General features: G+C 49.1%; 1 protein-coding gene across 4 annotated transcripts in view; it reads right to left on the bottom strand.

Moving 5' to 3' along the window:
* Positions 1 to 21,327, bottom strand: part of tiam2a (TIAM Rac1 associated GEF 2a) — a 77,454-nt gene that overhangs the window by 8,681 nt on the left and 47,446 nt on the right. For all 4 annotated transcript variants that reach the window (XM_067243063.1, XM_067243066.1, XM_067243065.1 and 1 more), the window contains exons 9-17: positions 19,527 to 19,580; positions 16,071 to 16,238; positions 15,316 to 15,420; positions 15,116 to 15,194; positions 14,906 to 14,995; positions 14,435 to 14,662; positions 12,453 to 12,556; positions 1,299 to 1,511; positions 267 to 335 (exon numbers count right to left, since the gene is read on the bottom strand). In XM_067243063.1, coding sequence (XP_067099164.1) covers positions 267 to 335; positions 1,299 to 1,511; positions 12,453 to 12,556; positions 14,435 to 14,662; positions 14,906 to 14,995; positions 15,116 to 15,194; positions 15,316 to 15,420; positions 16,071 to 16,238; positions 19,527 to 19,580 — 1,110 coding nt within the window. The remainder of the gene's footprint in view (positions 1 to 266; positions 336 to 1,298; positions 1,512 to 12,452; positions 12,557 to 14,434; positions 14,663 to 14,905; positions 14,996 to 15,115; positions 15,195 to 15,315; positions 15,421 to 16,070; positions 16,239 to 19,526; positions 19,581 to 21,327) is intronic.

Genomic DNA, 21,327 nt, shown 5'->3' with positions numbered 1-21,327 from the left:
AGAAAACATATGTCCTTCAGTTATTCTGTGTGTGTGTGTTTGTGTGTTTTAGTGTGTGTATACGTGTGTGCTTGTCTCATGGGAAGCCACAAGGTCATGACAGGAACATGCAAATGTGTCCTTTAGTGAGCCAGGCTATAATAAAGGAGAGAGCCCTTAGCTCAGTTCATCAACAACCCTCTGCCTCATAAACACCATTAACCCCCCACCACCACCCTTCAACGACCATTCCTTTCACAACAAGCCTCTCTCTCTCTATTCCCTACCTCGTCCAGGGTGAGGAAGGTCTCATTCTGCAGGGGCTTCAGGTAGATCTCAAACAGACACTCCAAGTCCTACACAGAGAGAGAGAGAGGGGGGGGGGGAGTTGGTAAATGACAGGAAAAGCATAGCAACACTGCCACTCACATTTTAAAGTCCCTCAACAACATGGAACCTGTATGTACCACTCCTCTCATTTTTGTCATTCTTTATTCCACCACCACTTCCTCCTCCTTTCTTCTCTCACTATCTCTCTGTCTCGAAGCTTTAATGCAGCAGCAGCTTCACTGGAGATATTCTCATTAGTCTGATTTATGGGACGGGGGTTGCCTGCATGTAATGATATAACTATACCCCCCCAACCCAGGCTAGGCTAGGCCAGGCTAGCCGCGCTATCGCAGCACATCTCAGACAAATGGTTCATCGCGGACGCCGCAGCATCAGCAGCAAAGGACGCTGGGAAGGCACTACAAATCACCGTCAGAGAACAGAAGAGAGGGGGAGGGAGAGGATAATGAAAAGAGATAGAGAGACATCAAGCAAGAAGAGAGTGTAGGGGAGCTAAAGGAGAGAGAGAGAGAGAGAGAGAGAGAGAGAGAGAGAGAGAGAGAGAGAGAGAGAGAGAGAGAGAGAGAGAGAGAGAGAGAGAGAGAGATGAGCTATAGGATAATGAGGCGTCTCCTCTGACTCGCATTACTGGAGAGACAAGGAGCGGATCATCGCGGAGCTCTTTAATGTTCGCCGGCGAATAAAAGGTTGAGCTAGCAACTTGAAGTGTGTGGGAGCAGGGTGATGTGAGAGAGAATGATGAGCCAGGGATATAAACAATGACAAGGCTCTGGAGGAGAATCCTCTGATCCCCCCCCCCCCCCCCCCCTACATCCCACACAGACTACAGCTAAACAAAGGCCATCCGATGATCCAAGCCCATAAGATTGGCCCTGACACTCAAGCCTCTAACAGGGCTTCAGCTCAGGAGCCCAGCCCCCTGGCCATCCTCCCCTTTAGGCGCATAACCACACACATAACCCTCTCACCTTGACGTACGACTTCTCTGTGTCCACCAGCTCCTGGATGACCTTGCAGAGTCTATCGGTGGCGCTCATGTGCCGGGGACAGGGTCTAAGCAGGTTGGCCTCTCCCCCCTGGCCCTTGCCCTGGCCCTGGGGATCTTTGTTGCCCTCCATCAAGCCCCCAGACCCTGATCCGTCCTGGAAGCTGTGGTAGAGGGTGCACACTGTGTCCACGCTCTACAGGGGGCGACAGAGAGACATAGGGGAGAAGGTGAAGGTCGTGATGAAGAAGGATGGATGTTTACCATGCCTGGGTGGGGCCTAGGAGATGGACCAGCCTTGAGATAGTTATGACCAGTCATGAGGAAGGTGTGACCGGTTATGAAGTAGCAATGAGCGGTTATGAGCTTGTTCTGACGGTAGAGGGCCAGATCCTGTGGCTGTGGTCATCGGGTCGCAACCGGCATGCGTCTCCTGTACTGTACATCACAGAGGCAGCCTACAACCTCAACAGCCTCCTATGGAATTCTGTTTCCTCACCCTCGATCATATGCTCTTAATGACTGGAAACCTATGTTGAACCCTGCAGTGCACCACTTAGGCTAATAGCAGAGCACACAGACCCTTGGTTATATAACTGGATGTTACATTGAAAGGGTCTTCTTATGGGGCTTACTTTGACCACTGCTGAACATACAGTATGAATGTCAATCATATTTAACATACAACCCCTGCATAATATCAAATGCAAGGACCAATCCATCACACAAACCAATCACAACTAAGATCCCGACATGGCTATTATAGGTTTGACAAGCCAAGCTGATAGACATAGAGCATGGTAAGACCACAGCTTACAGTATGACTTTTCAACGCTAAGTAGACAAGGGTATAAGAGACTTGTAGACGTGTTGGATGATGGTGGGGCTGTGATTGGCTTCTGGGTTGGATGGGGGGAGGGGGGTCAGTAATGACGAGCGGAGGAGGAGGAGCGCTGTGGGAGAGCTGCCTGTCTGTCATGCCGGCACTGACAAAACAGCTGCTCAGCACTATGCTGTGTGTGTGTGTGTGTGTGTGTGTGAGTGAGTGAGGGTGTGTAAATACAGTCGATACATAAGGGTTGATCCTAAATATTGCCTATCAAGTGTGATTACGCAGCAACAGCATACAGACACGCAGGCAAACAAGCAACACACTCATACACAACACCTTCCAGATAGACTGCCTGAGTCACAGGTTCCTGAGTCTAATGAAATGACACACTGTAAATAGACATACTGTATATAAGGCATGCACACTTAGAGCAATAATCTTGTCTGTAGCCAGCAGCTCATCAACTAATGAAAGCTTGGACACTGACGAGACGGGGTGCCAAAGTTGCCTCAATACTAATCTTGAGGGAGAGTTCTCTCCAGACAAACTGTGTGTGTGCATGTTTGTGAGGGGCATCTGAGTCTGAAGTCAGTGTATGAGTCACAGCTTCTGGAAGCAAGCCCCGCGTACTCACACAGACATGGGCCTCTAAAGCAGAGTCCACCCGGCTATACTCCAGGGTCTTACTAGAAAGGCTCATCATTAGGACTTATGAGACTGAAACACTCAGGAGGTCTGCACTGGGAGAACCATACCGATGGTACTGAACTCTGAATAGAAAAGACCACACACACCGCCTCTCCCACACACGACATGTATCCAGTGGACCGAGTTGACTAAGAAAGAGGCTCAAGGAGGGAGGAAGGTTGAAGGATATCATGTTGACGTATTAATCAAATACTCTGAGGCAGAATTGCCAGGAGAGGAGCTGCCTTGTGAAGACAGATAACAGTAATTGTGCCGGGCTGTGTGCTGCTGTTGGTTCGGCTGCAGTCTGGGGGGGGGGGGGGGGTGCGGGCGCTCGGAGGGGGGCCACACACGACGCAAGCAGAGCTTAATACGCATACACACACACACACACAGGATTTCCCCCACGCAGACAGGATTGGGTGACGATTCTCAGACGTATTAAGGGAGGAGGGGGAGGGGTGGCTGCACTTGTGCATGACCGGAGGCGGAGGTGCAGAGGCAGACATGACTCAGGTATCACTTTGCCTCACAACAATCTGACCAGCACGCACCGCCGGCGCTGCTCTTGACAGCTAACCCAAATATCCAATTAAGGAGCTGGGAAAGCGGGAGAAAAGCTCAGAGCCTGAACAAAAAAAACACAACAAAAAAGACAAGCAGATTTCAACAGCCCCAGTCAGGTGTTGTGCCTTCATATTATGGTAGAGCTTGACAGCCCCTGTCTGCATTTCCTGTCTCTTCACGCTACTGCCAAGCCTCTCCCCGTTTATACAACACACTGGGAACCTCCAGGCTGCTCTTACTAGACAACCACAAGCGTCTGTAGAAAGGAAGATACAGTAGAACACAGATTCATTTAGATGGCCGCACACTGGGCACATCAGCATCGCCACACATGCCTTGCTTTGTACGGGTGCATTCACACAGAGATTTTCAGCTCCCTGACGGTGAACGGCAAAGCTAAGCCCTCTAGCTGAAAGAACAACAGTTTCTATCCCAGTAAAGCATGCTCCTGTTCGACACAGGTTAGGGCTAACATTCTTCCCTCTGACAGAGCCTCTGGCACTCTCAAATTGGCTCACCTGGAATATTTTTCTTCCTTCCTCTCATCCCTTCTATCTTTTCCCTCCCTCTCTGTCTCTTCCTCTGCAAGGTCCAATGCCTCTCCTCGAACTAGTCGTGGGTCGATTCAAATCCAATTCCACTTTTTTTATTCACTCCCTGCTAAAGGAGAATTACGCTCATACACTTAGGAAAATGACTCATTATACAGCTGAGCAGGATGACTGAAACCTTAATAATAATTTCCTTCCGTCGGAGACTCGATTACAACAGGAAGAGAGAAATCCTTGTCTCCGGCGGGCTGTCACTCACCATGAAGAGCAGTCTATAGAGGAGCCTCCAGGCCGCCGTGGCCTGGCGCTGGGTCCTGCGGACCAGGGAGCAGCCCTTCCTGTGCAGCCTGCCCGATCTGGAGCCACGCATGTCGGACTGGGTCCGGGACTGGGCTACACTGGTCCAGGCTATGCTGGTTAGAACTAGACAAGGCTACCAAGACCTACGATTGGTCTACTGGTTCTTGTTTTCCTTGCCCTTTGCTTTGGTCTGTCGGTACGGTCAGAATATCCCTCTCGTCCCGTTCAGCGTTACTTCATCTCTCCTCGTGTTCCTCAGTAGTCCTCCACTCCCGTCTCCATAAGGCCGGAGTGAAGCATCAATCTCAAGCCCACCTGTCCCTCTAGGGTTGAGGGGGATCTAGGCATCGATCCCAGGCCTGGGGTTCTGTGAGCAGAGGCATTCGACCACACAAAACTGCTTGCTGCTGGCCACTGCTGCTAATCTGCATATCAATCAGGAGTGGCCCGTGTGGCTTGTGCATACGGAGGGGAATTCCTCCCCCAGCTACTGTCTGCCTCTCTTTTCTTTTCCTCTCTCTCCATCTCTCTCTCACTCACACACACACACAAAGCCTTCCTCCTATCCTCTGCTTTTTCCCTTTCTTTCACCAACACACACACAAACAGTTTCTCTCAGTCTCTCTTTCCAACCCTCTCTCATTCTCACTCTCTCTCATCCCCCTCTCCGCTCCACGTGACTCTTCTCAATAGCACCAATACAATGAGGACTCTTCTGGCCTGGGGCGGCCAGCCCTACTGACAGGGCCAGGGTCACACCAGCTGGGGCTGACCAGGGGCATTCAGGGGTGGAGAGTAGGGGGGTGGGGGTCGCGGCTGGTAAACACTGGTAAACAACAGTCACACAGTGAGCTGGATGGAAGCTGGCATGAACTCAGGATTGACTATAAACTTCATTGAGTTGAACCATAATCTGTTCCCATCAGAGGACGTAATGCAGAGATTGATGTGGGACGGTAGTAATTACAGATCTGTGTGCGTGGTTGGAATGCAGGTTAAAAAGGCCACAGGGGTATAACTGGGACGGGAGAGGGGGACGCTCCTGAACTCATCCACATGATGTGAACATTAAACAGGAGAGAAAAAGAGGCATGGGAACAACCAAACCACTTCCAGACTGGCTGTCCACTCAAAAACAAGCCATCAGATTAGAATTGCAATCAAACAATACCTATACCAGGTCAGCAGGTCAACCCTGACCACACATTCCACACTAGCGGTCATAATAGCAGAACTCAACAATACCACAGTGGTTCCAGGGCCATCTCTCTGTTCCTGCTGCCTCTTACCGCTTCAGTATCTAGTACAGAGGGCACCTGGACTCTAACACTGACCACTAAGCCCTCACACTAATATAGTAACCAGCTCCTTGTTTACCGATATAGCTGGCTGTATTAAGACACACCAGATCCCTCCGGAGAATTGTGAGAGGTGACAGTAAGACCTTGCCAGGTGAGCCTGTTTAGGATACACCCAGATTAACATTGAGGACTGCCAAATAGGGCGATAATCAAACCAGATATTTTCCATTGGAGGCGTAGGTGTTGGAAATAACACCTCTCTCTCTGCTATGCATACACACCCGAGCATAGGTACCAAAACACTACACACACACAAACCAAGGCTTCAGAAACATACTGCATTTTAAATACTACAGAGGTCAATACGAAACACACTCCAATGAATGAAAAACATGTTCTGTAAAACTACCCAATTCCCTGAATACTAAAGCTACGAGTCTCACACTCCCATACATTAAGATGCCAAAACTCAGCGTACTTTCCGGATGAAACGCTCTTGAATCAAAGCACATCCCGCTCCAGTCGGAAGAAGTCTCTTTACAAAAATAAACAAAAATAAACAAACAAACATGTGAATGCGTGTGTGTACGTGTGTGTGTGTGTGTGTGGGGGGGGGGGGGTGGTGTCCCTAGGGCGAGCTGGGAAAATTCCTCACAGGAAAGTGCCCTGTCACGGTGGGGTAGAAGCACACACAGTGGAGGTGATTCATCCCCCAGTTTAAGCCCATTGTGCCATGTTACCGTCCGCATTTCAAAGCTCAATAAATAAAGACACACACTCATAAATCAAAAACAAGAGGGGAGGGATGGAGGGAGGGATAGAAGGAGGGAGGCCTCCGGTTCTTTCTGTCGTTCTACTCCCATTCACGCCTTTTATTATTAATCCCAAACAAATATTATTCCAGAAAGTCTCTTAGGAGCTTCTGAGAGCGTGTTTTAATAATGGAACGCCCTCGGATTAAAAACCCATTCCCTTAGAGTCCCTAAAGGCAATTGAGATCTACTATAACCAGAATTTGAGAATTACTATGAAAAAGTAACCCATTGTATGATAATACACAGCCAATATAAAAACCAAGGCTAGAGAAAGGTAAAAGGTTGTTTGTTTTTACACACATGACGTGAACCTAATAACTCAAGACAAGCCCCCCCGGGGGGTGTCACGGTAACAGAACTACCTTCTGCTCTCTGTATCACCCACTGACCTGACATAAAACAAGCAGAGGTGATCCAGCAGACAGAGGCGACGCCTGCAGCCAGCCAGCGGTGACGTGATAGCATCTGATGGAAGAGGCCTCAGCCTGGCTGGAGAGGACAGCTCCCAGAGATAACACACCATGAGCCATAAAGACAACAGCTGCCCCTCCATCCCCCTCGCTGCACTGGGATAAGGGATAGGCAGGTGAGACAGCCAGGGAGACTGTCCACATGTAGACATGATGGTTCTAGGCAAGAAAGACACGGGTAGATGGGAGGGTTCTACTGTTGGCGACACACTGATATACAAAGTTTGTCACTAAAGGATGGGGGGGGGGGGGGGGGGGGACTGTTCTTAGTACAGCAGCCAACTTGCTAAACCTTCCACAATGCCAACACAAACGCTATCCTTCACATTTATTGGTGATGCTACACAACCTATACTCGTCCACCTGAAAGACCTTCGTATTAGAGCCCGACCGATAAAGGATTTTAAAAGCCGATACCCATACAAATATTTGGTGATAAAAAATCCGATATTCCGATATTGGCCGATATTAAAAAATATTGTAATAATCCAGAAACGCGTAACAAAACAAACTGATTTCCCTAACAGTAGTTATTTGTAGTTTAAATTTAGTCACTTTTAGTTCTTATCCAGAGCGACTAAGTACAGGGACATTCCCCGAGGCAAGTAGGGTTGAGAGCCTTTCCAAGGACACAACGTCATTTCACATTGCCAGGAATCGAACCAGCAACCTTCTGATTAATAGCCCGATTCCCTAACTGCTCAGCCATCTGACTCCTGGTATTATTTCCTCACTAAAATAATATGTTAATGCAGTTTCTGATAAATAAAATGTATAAAAATACAAACTTAAGATATGAAACAAATTAAATAAATAATAATATTCAGGCATCGGCCATTATAAATGCCGATACCGATAGTTTGGAAAATTCCCAATATCAGCCAATAATATCTGCCCGCCGATATATCGGTCGGGCTCTACTTCGTATGACAACAAGACAGGCTTAGCGCCGCAAAATTACCAGGAGCCGGGGGCTCTCAGGGCCCTTCTCACAGGCCAGGCAGACGGCCATCTTGTCCAGCAGGTGTGCCAGCTTGTCTCGGAGCAGCCTGCGCAGGGTGAGCAGTGCCGAGCCCAGGAACAAGTCCTTCTCCTCTGCCTCCCGCCCGCCCCCGGGCCAGAACCAGCACATGGCCAGCAGGGAGCAGGCCGCCTCGGCAGGAGTCTGGTCCCTGATGAACAGCTCGATCAGCGTGGTCAGGTAGACACACGGCCGCGGTGCCTCCTCCACCGGCACCGCAGGGGCGGCCGCTACCACGGGCAACGGGGGCACCCACTCAGCCATCTGATCCTAGCCTCGACCCATGGGGGGCTGGCCTCAGAGGCGATCCCACTGACTCTCCCGCCCCTCGTTCTCTGCGTTTCTTTTCTTCTTCTTTTGTCTTGCTCTGTCGCTCTGTCGACAAGTCTGTCTGCGGCGGGGCACTGAGGCTCCCAGGATAACACAGCAATAAGCCCAGATTATGAGCCTGCTCACCACCATATGGTGGCTGATGGACTTAGTCATCACCATCGGCACCCCTCACTGAGCACACACACACACACACAAAAAAAGAAAAACAAAGAGGGGAGTTTGGGGGTGACCCCCTCTGTGAAAGGAAGGAGGTAGGAGGTTTTTGTGGGGCTACAATGATATGGGCAAAACAACATGCCCTTCCTGCTTGTAAAGGCCATGAAGGCTGAGAGTAAATATTACATTAGTATAAGATGTCAATAATTTACATCTTAAAAAGAACTGTTGAAAACACCTCTGCCTGGCACATATCTGCCTGTGCACTCCCCACTAACCACAGTATCATGCATCACCAACACAAGGCTGCTTTGAACCACATACATGCTGCAGAGTGCTTTACCAGAAGTAGCTCAAGGGAGAAAATGTCTTTTTCTGGAAAGCTACAAACCCAGTCAACGAAATTGAGCTGCGTCACCCGGGCTAAAGAGAGTGTGGCCACTGCTCTCTTTAGATAAAAATCCCTTTAAATGCTCTTAGTTAATGTTCTGGGAGCAGTAAAGAGGTTTAATCTTCCCAGTAATTAGCATGTCCAGAAGGATGCATACATTACCCTGACATGCAACAGTGGAAGCACAGGCCTTCTTCACTCACTTTAACCCTTGTGTTATCTTCGGGTCATTCTGACCCATCAGTCATTGTGACCCACCGTCGTATTGCGACAATTTTACCGCATACAAAAACAAAGTTAAGCATTTTCTTTTAACCGTTGGGCTGTCTCAGACCCCCCACATTGCGAATGTTAAAATAAAATTATTTTTATTTGTTTTTGTATTGGGTAAAATTGGGTAAACACAACGATGGTTCGTTATGAACCTTTGGGTCATGTGACCCGAAGGCAGCACGAGGGTTAAGCCTTGCTAAATTTACACATCTGTTACTTGTTTCAATAAAGGCATAAAATAATTCAGTGGCAAAGATTGTCAGGTGATGAACCATGTTACAGTACTGAGTGTGGAAAAGTGTCTCTGTGACAGAAAACGGAAACAAAAAAACTATATTTACTATAGCTGTAATGGAATGAATGCCAGACAACAGGTGTCATTGACTACAGGACCTGGCAGCATGATAGTGTCTTATGTTGACAGATTTCCCAGTGGGATCACATCACCATCTGTCTAACCAGCCTGGCAGGGGGGCTGGAGTGTGTGTAAGCATGGGATCAAATATTATTGAGGAATGATGACTCACCCCTGGCCAATAAGAGAGCAGGTTAGAACGATGGCCATAAAACATACCAGAACCAGGCATTCCTGCAGCTATGATGATCCCTGTCCCAAGGACCATAATGGACTGATGGTGCCAAACACTGATTAGCTCTGACTGCTACAGGCCTGGGAAGGCCTGCTACAGACTGGTAAACAGTCAGTAATACTGCTGGGTAAGAACAGTCCCACATGCGCACACACACATACACACACTCATGAACACACACACACACTCGTGAACACACACCCAGGCGCTGCTCGCTGGTGTAATATGAGCAAATTGGAAAGCACCCGACCAATTAATCAAATTCAGTCAGTCTTCCAAGGGAGGCGATTACACACTGTGACAAGAGGTTTGAAATGAGTCTTTCCTCCCCATCCATCTCAATTGACTTTCAGGCCACGCTGTCACACCTATGCTGGTACATGGGTGATTTTCTGCCCGGCGACTAGATTGTTTTTCTCACGGTCTACAGTCGAGGGAACACACGCACGCAGTGACTGGCGACGGTGAAATTTAATTCCGCCGTTCGTGATGGCAGCCGTTGCGCTTCCAGTGCCACTTTCCCAGCGTGTCTGCTTTGACTGGGTTTACTGTGCCTGCTGTCTGTCCTGCCGAGCGACACAAGGGCCCATACAATGTCTATTACTCTCATGTGCACGCAAACACCCACCCTCATCCCCCACCAATCCTCTCCCAACCCCTCCATCTCTCTCACACACACCTAGGCAGCAGTCCCACTAGGCTAGAACATGGCAGAGTCAAACACCCTGCCCTGAGCAGAAAAAAGCAGCGCAAAGCAGAGCCGAGAGGAGCAGAGCCCAGAGGAGCAGAGCCAAGGAGCAGAGCCCAGAGGAGCAGAGCCCAGAGGAGCAGAGCCTAGAGGAGCAGAGCCTAGAGGAGCAGAGCCGAGGAGCAGAGCCCAGAGGAGCAGAGCCTAGAGGAGCAGAGCCTAGAGGAGCAGAGCCCAGAGGAGCAGAGCCTAGAGGAGCAGAGCCAAGAGGAGCAGAGCCTAGAGGAGCAGAGCCCAGAGGAGCAGAGCCTAGAGGAGCAGAGCCAAGAGGAGCAGAGCCTACAGTAGTAGAGCCTAGAGGAGCAGAGCCTAGAGGAGCAGAGCCTAGAGGAGCAGAGCCCAGAGGAGCAGAGCCTAGAGGAGCAGAGCCAAGAGGAGCAGAGCCTAGAGGAGCAGAGCCGAGAAGAGCAGAGCCGAGAGGAGCAGAGCCTAGAGGAGCAGAGCCTAGAGGAGCAGAGCCGAGAGGAGCAGAGCCAAGAGTAGCAGAGCCGAGGAGCAGAGCCAGGCAGCAGTGTGCTGCAGTGCAGATCCCAGCGCAACAGGGCTCCTTCAAGTCGCTGGGCAAACACGCAGAGTACTGGAGCCTGTCCATCCCTGATTCACCTCCGAGCTGACTTCAGAGCAGCTACTACAGAGACAGCCTGTAAACACAACCCACCAAGGACATCAGAGCAGCTAGTCATCCCATGACTGGACAGCACGCTCTCATTTCCTACCACTTCAACACTGTCGTACTGAATATACCTGTTGTAATGTTTACCCCCACAGGGGTGGTAATATAAGACCATAGACTAAATGGATAGTCAAAATAGGGTTGCGTTACATGGAGTTAAAACAGGGATGCATGTGACGCACTAAAGTAATCATAAAGGTGCAATGCAGATCTCTCACCACAATGCTGTCAATGCCTAGAGTTTCATATCAATAGGCTTTCCCACTTATTTTTATGCTCGCTTTCTCACTCCATCCCCCTCTCTCTTCTCACCCCTGCACCATTTACACAGATGAATTCGACATCATTAAAATCTGCCTTGGATGACCACACTCATTAATGCATCTCGATAATAAGCCCTTGCATAGACACTTTCCTGTCGTCTGAATCAGCTTTATTACCATAATGCCGAGGCCAGTTTTCCGACGGGACACACAAAAACACTTTAACGACTTCCCTAAGTTATTATTTACATATCACAAAGCCAGAAGTGACGGGTGAGGATTCAATCGAGGCCAGAAACAGGCCCCGGTGCCTGCTGAGCCGAGGAGCATCTCTGAGGAGAGACGGGTGAGCGCTGGCCATACTCACAGTCTGCCGCAGCACTTTCAAAGTTCGGACAAGGCGACAGGTGCAGAGGTGTGCTGGCCGGGACGTTTTCCTACGATTGAGACAGCTTCTGGTTCCTCGGACCAAAGTGTACCGAGCTCACTTCTGACTGCGACCTTGAATCCTTTAAAACGTCAACCTCCTGACTACCCTCCAGTGTAATCGTATTACCGCCAGAGAGCAGTGTCTCTGTTCTGTCAGGGCAGACTGCAGGAAGACATGGCGGAGAGGCTGTTAACTGGGTAGACCACAGGGCATCATTTCTTTCTCTCTACAGAGAACCCTGGCCCACTTCCTGAGGTTTGAGTGTGTGCGCGCGCACGCACATGCGTGTGACAGTGAGGAACTGCATGGGTGTGTGTGTGGCCGCCCGTATGTGTTACAGTGTGAAGAAGGGCATGTATGTGCACGGCAGAAAGTACGCGTGAGAATGTGCGTGTCGGGCGTCTAATTATGTCTAGTACATGTGTGTGATCCTCAGTGACAGTTAGGGGAGGGAGAACGGTGACAGGGTGGGCGTGAGACTCGTCCCTCTCCCCCTCTGGACTGGCTGACAGTAATGAGCTGTCTCTTTAACAGGGTGAAGCAATAACAAAGAGACGTTAAACACTGGTGCCAGCCGGGCTGTTCTCGGCTCTACATGCAGCTGCTGTCCATGAAGACGACCGCCAAACACACACACACACATACACACTTGCATTGAGAAGTGCTCTCCCTTCCGTCCTCCCTCCCCTCCCTCCCACCGCTCCCTCCCGCTGTGTGGTGTAGGAGAGCCTCCTACCTTGCTGTGCTGGACGGGCCTGTGAAGGTTCTGCTGGCGGCTGTGCTGTAGACCATTTTCCAGGCCTAGTGAGTCTCCTGCCCCGCCAGGCACCACAGACACATCTGAGGAGACACAGGGACCAGTTTGCAGTTAGCACAGAAATCCGCATTAACGCTTTCTGGACATGAGCCTTTAGCCATTAGCCACGTTTACTGAATGACATTTTAAGCCGACTTCTGCATCACTTTGTAATCGGACGTTGTAGGTTTTTTGAGAAAGGAAATGTGTCTGTGTGCAGGAAGAGCAAGCATTCATATCCCTAGTGTGTTCCTGTAGTGCGACCAAGATGTCAAGCTGTGCCACACACACTCCAGCCTCTCAGAGCGGCAGCCATGTTTCCTGCTTCCGCGTCCAACCACCTAATTCCAAACACAGCCTGCGCTAAGCTTACAGTCTGGGTGCTTTTTCTGAGAATTTCATCTTCAGAAAACTGTGCTTGCAAACACCACGCCCTCCTGATTACACCATGTGTGAGCGTGTACAAGTGTGTGTGTGTGGTTCACCACGTACCTTTAGACTTCCTCTCATTACTCTGAGATGTTATGAACCAGGACAAACTAGTCTGTGTTCCCTGGTCCCTAACTGTAGCTGGTGAGATAAACAACATGCAGGAAAACACTGGCTTTGTGCTAATTAATGTGATGTAGCTAAATGTGTGTGGGGCTCCTTAAGTGCTATCGACCGGCCACTTGGATGTTGAAATAAACAATAACAGGAAGGGTGCTGACTACAGGGTAGCAGTATTGTGGGTCACACACACACACACACACACACACACACACACACAGATGGTTCAGAGTGTGTGGATGCCTCTCACTTTCCTCATCAGCCTGACTGGGTTAACATGCCCTCCAGAGGCAGAGGATGAAACTGCAGTCGTGAGCTCTGAAGTTCACTCAAACGATGTGTGCGCACAGGTGCACATCATTCTTGTTTTGTCATTGTCATACTATTCATTACTCATGAATGTAGCACAGAACATTTCCTCACAGCACACCACAACAATGCATCATGCTGTGAGGAACCATTTTCTCTCATAACTGCCAACTACTTTACATTTGATACTCGCCCTCAAATGTACTTTTGCATGTTGTTTTTTCCCTTAAAATATTGTCCTTTTATTTTTACCTTTTATGAATGTGTTATTGTGCATTTTATAAATTCCTATATTGTACACTTAAACAGCCAATCCTTTTATACTTAAAAAGCCCATATAATCACATTTATCTTCTGCTTACCTTCAGGGTGGTGAGGTGACAACTGGTACGGAGGTTTAAACAAACCCAGCCGCCTGTAGTTCTTAATCGACCTGACCCAGAGCTTCACAAAACATTGCCTTCATCTGCATCTCACCAGCAATGAACCTATACACTGGAAACTATCCACTCAAATGATCTCCAAAATGTCCCCCAAAAAAATACATCATCCCTGGAAATCAGCTTCTGCCTACTGCAAGTTGATCCAACAGCCAGAAACACTGGGCAAATACTGACCAATCAAAAGGGCTTTTACGGCAGACTGTTTTAAGGAAGTAGTAGAATTCTGACTTGACAATAATCCTCTCGCTAGGAGGAAGTGAGATGTGTCAGCTTACGGGTGGATGTGAAGCTGTCATACCAAAACTCAGACTCACACTTCACACTTTAAAAAAAAAGTGTTTGAGCACAGACCCAGAGCTATGGCCTGAGTCAACACATGTGGCCTGAGACAAGGTCACAGCTTACCAGAACACTATTTCCAGATACACTGTTATTGATATGAACTGAGGACGGTGGCTCTCCCGTGTGCACACACATCACAGACACACCCCACACAGACCACAGCTATTTGTACGTTTCTGTGAAAATGTGATACCCTCACAAACTTCCAGAAAAACACTACTTCTTGGCAAACAGTGTGTGTGTGTGTGTGTGTGTGAATTTCCATAAAAGCCGTTTAACCTGTGGTAGACTTGGCTCTGTGGTGTGTATCCAGGAAGTCCTGCAGCAGGTGGGACTGGTTGGCCAGGGGTGTTGGGGGGTCCGAGGTGAGAGGCGAGGCCAGGGGGCCGTCCCGTTTTAGGGTCAGCTGGAGGGTCTGCTCGGCAAACAAGGTCTGGATCAGAGCCAGGTCAAGACTGGACACAGCCTGACCGTTGAGAACCAGGATCTCATCCCCCGGACACAGTCCTGTGGGGAGGGGGCACAACACACGCAGTTAAGAGAAGGTCATCTGGCAAGCATTCAGGGAATAGAGTCACACACACACACACAAACACACACACACTCGCTCCCTCTTGCTCACTCTCACATACACACACTCATTCTCTCACGCACACAAACTGTCTCCCTCTCTGCCACACACACACACAAACAAACAATCTCACTCACTCACACACATTTTCTCTCACACACAGTAACCAAGGGTATTACCTTGACTAATGGCCAGTCCATCTGGGAGCACTTCACTGACAAAGATCTTGCTGTTCCTTTGACTGTCTATGTGCCCTGTGACTGCAAAACCTGACAACACAGAAACATGGGTCAGACACAGGCACACAGAGGGATGGACGGAACCAGTAAAGACAGACGGACGGACACACACACACACACACACACACACAACTGCTCGTGTGCACTCACCAAAGTCTCCAGTGCAGGCAGGCTTGGTCATGTGCAGGGTGATTATATTCAAGCGAACCACCTCCAACTCATCATACAACTGCAGCGAGGGGAAAGCTTGGTCAGCATTCTCAACGTGTCAATGTGTGTGTCGGTGTGCATGTCTATACGTGTATGTATACATGTGTGCGTGTATGTCCATGTGCGTGCTTTCCCCTCACCTGGTCCAGGATGAGTTCGTTGGGCCCCGGTGTGTGCACCTCCACAGTCTGGCCCGCACACCTGTGCAGCCTCAGACAGTGCAGGCCTGGGTCCAGCTGCTTCCCCTGCAGCACAGAAACACCATCAGTCCATCTGATACCACAACCTGGGCTGGGCCCCGCATATGTTTCGAAAGCTTGGAGACACACACTGAGTATGTTGGTGGCTATTATGCCGGGGTTTTGTTCTGAGGTATGGGGAAGAGGCTGGAGCCTCTGCCTGTGGGAACCAGATCAGGGTGGAGGGAGGCTGAGACACAATGACTTGGCGTAGTAACAGTCTGTACAAAGAATGGCTACAAATAGCACAGAAACGCCAACAATAGCCGCTGTGACATGAATAAGCAATGAGCTGGTCACAGGACACCAGCAGAGCGTGGGCTGACCACGTAGTGCAGACAGCATTTCAACATGGACGCCTCTCGTCACACGCTGTACAACACAGGCCCCGGGTGGGTTTCGTATGAACGTGTTCATTTCGCAAAGATCTTAAGTGACATATGGAGGTGACGTGTTCATTTCGCAGACCGCTTTATCTATAGCCAGGTACAGGAGGGGATTTAAACCTGCGACCTTTCGATCAATGCGTCAATCTATTGTGTGTGTGTTCAGTCAAATGCTCCATCACTGAGCTAAACCCCTTGAGTGTGCAAGTTAGCTGGTTACATCAAGAAAGTTGTTATTCAACTCAAAGGTCATCCCATAATCCTCCTTACCTTGCAGGCTATGGAGAGGACATCAACCACCATGTCATCTGGTCTGATGGGCACTTGGACTGTCAGGCTGTCTGGCATGTAGATGAGGGTGTTTGCTTCCCCACTGCAGTCCCACTGTCCGCCCTCGGGGGGCAACATGGAGTAGATGTTGGCCAGGCCATCGAGTCTCTGGGAGGGAAAGCAAACAAATCAATATGACCACATTAGACCAAATGTATTAACTGGCAGTGGCTCAAGCTGCAGAGCAAAGATCTCATGCAATTAGCCATTTAGAAATTCATTTGACATCATAAGACGTGAGTCGTTCCAAATAATAGCCATCATAATGATGGTGTGTACACGGGGGGATTGAGTGCTGGGGTATTGCAAAGGGCTAGAGAGGGTCTAGACTGAGATCTACACTGTTCTACTGGGCTCAGGGTGGGCCTGTTCGGGTGATTTTATGATTCAGGCTGAGAGGGCTGTCCAGGGAGGCATTTGAAGGCAATTAGTTCATAGTGGAACTAACAGTGAAACAGTGGGGTTAGGATTAATGCTGGTATAAAGGCCTGCCACTGGCCCACGAAGGCGGACATTTTGGGGTTTTGGTTTCGCCTTAGTGTCTCTGAAGGGAAAAGTGCCTCTGTTGCATTCTGGGTTGTGGTGGGGACCACGGAACGGTGCAGAGCCTCCACATCTAGAGGAAACAGCACAGAGTCAAATCATCTCAAACCTCACATGATTCAGCACTTCTGTAAGAAGGCCAGTAGTTGTAACTGGGTGGATTCTAAGGACAGATATGAGACATAGGGTATTACTGAACTGAAGTTTGAAAGTGAGTAGTGTTCAACTGCAAAGGGAGACTAGAAAGGGCTGTGTTTGTGAGTGTGTTTCCTAGAGACAGCATGTCTACTGTTGATGCATCACCATGTTTCATGACGGAAAGCCTTGGGAGACTTTCTTTTCCCCCCCCAAGACCTCAGTGGGGTACACTATGGTCTCTTTGATTTGGCCAATGATGTTATAATGTTGGTTGGTTAAACACACACACACACACACACACACACACACAGAGCCGGGTGTTAAAAACAAAGTGGCATTCTGACCAACATGGCCAGAAACAACATGGGCGTACAGACAAACATTCAGCTGGTTTTCCAGCAACATGTCCATTTGGGTAGCGTAACCTGGCCGACTGCAGCCAAAATAAAAGCTCCCAATGTTCCTGCCAACGTGGGCTCTGACCTTTGGGGACACAAGCAACAAAGAGCTGCTTCAATGCTAACGTTTGTCTGCTCTTTCAGGTTAATGAGGTCGTGTTTGGAGGGAGGGGGGTGAAAAAAACGGTTGCGGTGACGAACGTTGCGTCAGCAGCAACACGGCCTGTCTGGAAGGCCGTGGGGTGACTGGAAAGCTGAGATTCTGCCGCGCCGGTGACAGGTCCACGGCTCCTAAAAGCATGGTCGCTGAGTAACTGTGCACTCATTCACGGCCACAGGGTTGTAACGGGCGGGTCAACTTTCCACTGGCGCTGCCAAGCCTCACACTGTGTGTGTGTGCGCGTCAAAACCAAAACTATCCTTCAGTTTTCACTCCTGTAAGATGGGAAATCGTTTTAAACTACCAACCTCCACTCTACCCTGGTACATTGTAAGACTTCCATGTATAGAGGCACAAACATCTGGTATAAGAGCTGACCACTGTCCAGAAACACCCTCTCAACGCTGGGATCCGCTTAGCAACAGGTCAACACAAATACCACACAACAGAAGAAAATAGAACCACCTGACGCAGTGAATAAGAACAGGCAGGAAGATGTTAAAGGAACAGAACTCTAGACTTCATCAGAGCGTCAAACAAACTACATGACCCATAAGTCCTTGTGCTGGTAAGTCACCACATCCCCAGAAGCGGAGGTGCTGTTGCCACCGTCACCTTGTTCTGGCCCCGAAGTGGAAGTGCGAGTGACGTTTGTCATGGGCAACTGAGCATGGCATTGATGCAGAGGTGGTGACAGAGAAAGAGACTCGGGTTTACAACTCTGAAAGGAGACTTTTTATGGTTTGTTGAGAGCCTGGGGATTAGAAGTACAAGACTGTGGAGCACAGTTTAGAGTAAAGTGTAGAGTACAGGTGTGTGTGTGTGTGTGTGTGTGTGACATACAGGACACATTATTTCCTGTTTTTCTACACCACTGTCAGCTCATCACCAGCATGGTGAGACAGTTGTGAGGAGAAGCCTGCGTTGAGGCGTCACAGAGACAAGAAGCACACACACACACGCGCACACACACACATTCTCCATTGGACTAGATCTTAGAAGATTGATCAATAGAAAATTCCAAGAGCTTTGAAGCCTGTTGGTGATAGAACAAAGACAGAGCCAGTACATGTCCAGGAACAAGTGAAGGATAGGGAAGGAGGGGGCTGGGAGAGATAGAGACAGACAGACGGACGGACAGACAGACAGAGGGGGGTAAGCAGAAGTAACTGCATATGGTGCCAAAATCAATCCAGCTTTTCTGCATTCTCCACAACCCTGGACCCCAACACCCGACCAACAAACTGCTTCTAGGAAGAAGTTGTTTCCGAAAAAGTCAGACACAGGAAGAGAGACGCTTCCAAAAAAAACATGAAAGCATATAGTCTGAAAGACCATCATTGTGCCCGGCTAAACCACTTCCTATTATGACTCTGGGTGTCGCAATTTCAAACATAGGCTACATTCACAACACCCCAGTCCTCTCTATGCACATCAATACGAATCATTGTCGCTGTTAAAGAGGGACGCTTCAGTATTAGAAGATAGGCATCCTGTCCCATCTGTGACTGTACCATTGTGTTCCCACTGGCAGGGGGTGCCTGCCCCAAAACCTGACACTTGCAGGCCAAATGGTTATCTGGGTTGAGAAAGGTGGAGAAACAGGGGCAGTTGGAGAAGTCAACTCGACGCCAGACCTTACTTATCACACGTATTGGTGCTGGTGCCACCTTATATCCTGCCAGTGAAACTAGGAGTGTTATAATCCATGTAACACCTGTGTGATGAACGTTCACTCGTTCAACACTCAGACACCATGACAGGCTGACACACAGCAGCCTCAGCGCCTCTGCTCAAAACGTCTTCTGGTTGGACATGGTTGATCTACTACAGTGTGCTTGTGGACTAGATGCCTGCAGACACACTAGAGGAAACGGTGCTTTGATCCTGAGTGTGCACACACACAGCCTACACACACACACACAATCTCACAATGTTTGATCCTGAGTCTGACACACAAGACAAGCAGCAGACATGACCTCCACCCTGCCTCGCCTCCTGACCCTTGACCCCAGTACCTGGGAGTTTTCCCAGTGTTCTAGCACGCACGGAGGCGGTAAACTTGGTCATGAAATCGACTGTATTCCGACCCACCAGGATGCATTGAAAGGGGATGAGAACCACCTCCAAAACATTAACATGTCAGTATGCACACACCTCAGAACCACTGGGAGGCAGACAGTAGGGCTGTTCACCGTCGTTCTCAAAGATCTACAGAAAGAGAGAGAGAGAGAGAGAGAGAGAGGTGTTACAACAGATGGTTAAGTCAATCATTAATGAAACTGTACATGTATATTATATTATTATTAGTATGTACTGTTCACACACATTGATATTATAGATCTAATTAAAAGTGTGCAGTCAGTCTTGAGCTTTGATACTATTTTGGTGCAGGCTTTAGCCTTTGAGGCTTCAGACGTTGTAATAAGCAGTGTGTGTGTGTGCATGTGTGTACACGTGTGTGTGCATGTGTGTCTGTGCATGTGTGTGCATGTGTGTGTGTGCATGGAGACACTAAGCTTATGCTCTTGTGTGGCAGAAGACAGGGAACGGAGAAAGAAAAAAAAAAGGAGATGAAAGAGAAGACAGCCAAGCCCAGGGAAGAAAGGAAGAAGAACTCTCCACATCTCTGCCTCATCCCCCCTTTCCCTTCAACCTCTTAATCTCACCTTTCTTGATCTCCCCCCCCCTCCCTCCCCCCCCCCCCCCTCCCCTAATGCCCATGTGATATAAGGCGTGTTGTGGCCGGAGTCTGACGCGAGGCTAAGCTGGGTGGTAAGGGTGACTCTGCAGGTCAACTCTGCTGACTCAGTGCAGACCCACGTTGGCTGTGTGAGGATTCCAACTGGAGTGTGCAAGAGTTAAAGACCTTTCACCGTCTCAGACAGAAATTACCATAGAAATGAAGAACAGTGTTTTCCTGTCTGTATGAAAGCTACAGAAAGTATGCTCAAAGGGTGAAGAAGCAAGGTAACCCATTTCAGGAAAACCCTGAAACACACACACACACACACACACACACACAAACACACAGTCCCCCCCTTTGACATCCTGTCGACACACTTTCGCATAGTCAAGCGGCTAAACAACCCTGTCTGCAAAAAAAAATCCCACTCGCTTTAGAACTCCTAAACTACTTTTCCACAAATCCCTGGGCGCCAATCTGGCCTACTTCAGGCAGCCCGAACAGTCGCCAGCTCCCAACGGGGCATCCTATGTGACAGGGAGTGTTTGAGTGTGTCTGGCAGGGGGGGGCATTTGGGAGACGTTGTGGTTTGGGAATTGCCGGAGTAAATCCGATTTGGGCTTCGTCAACACAGATGACTCAGTCACTAGTTCCTCTGTGGGAGGAGGACCTGGTGGAGGATGTTTACGCTCTAGGTAGGAGAAATGGGAGGAGAGGAGGGACAGATAAAAGACATGAAGTGGAAGAGACGTGTCGAGAAAAAGAGACGGCGAGGGAAGGAGACAGAAAAAGGTTCAAGATCAACAGTGAAGGGAATAGAAAGACACAAAGTGACAGGACAAAGTGAGAGAGAAGAAAAAGTCGATGTCTATAAGGGCAGTAAGTGTGTGTGTGTGTGTCTATGTTCTGATATCTAGAGACCTGGGCATTGTAAGAAGTTGAAATTCTCCGCATGTATTGCTTAGTACCCAAGAAAATGCAGCGTTTAGTGTGAAGTTGTTTGGGTTTGCAAGAAACAGAAATAAATAAATACATTCACCACCATGTTGAGCTTCACTAAGCAATGGATATGGTAAGCCACCAATGGGCACTGCCCTAGTTTGATTTAAGTTAGAAGCTAAAGTAAGGTGGTCCAGTAGAGAGAAAGCATTCAGATTCCTCTCTATTAAACATGTGGTGAGTTCAGTGGATAGAACAGCCAGAGAGCCGGTGATGTCACACAACAAGGAGGAGCTGGGGTCTTCCCTAAAGACAGGGGGCAGTATCCTCTAC

Source organism: Osmerus mordax, chromosome 9 (assembly GCF_038355195.1).
Source record: "Osmerus mordax isolate fOsmMor3 chromosome 9, fOsmMor3.pri, whole genome shotgun sequence".
Classification (NCBI taxonomy): Eukaryota; Metazoa; Chordata; class Actinopteri; order Osmeriformes; family Osmeridae; genus Osmerus; species Osmerus mordax.
This window is presented reverse-complemented; position numbering and strand designations above follow the sequence as displayed.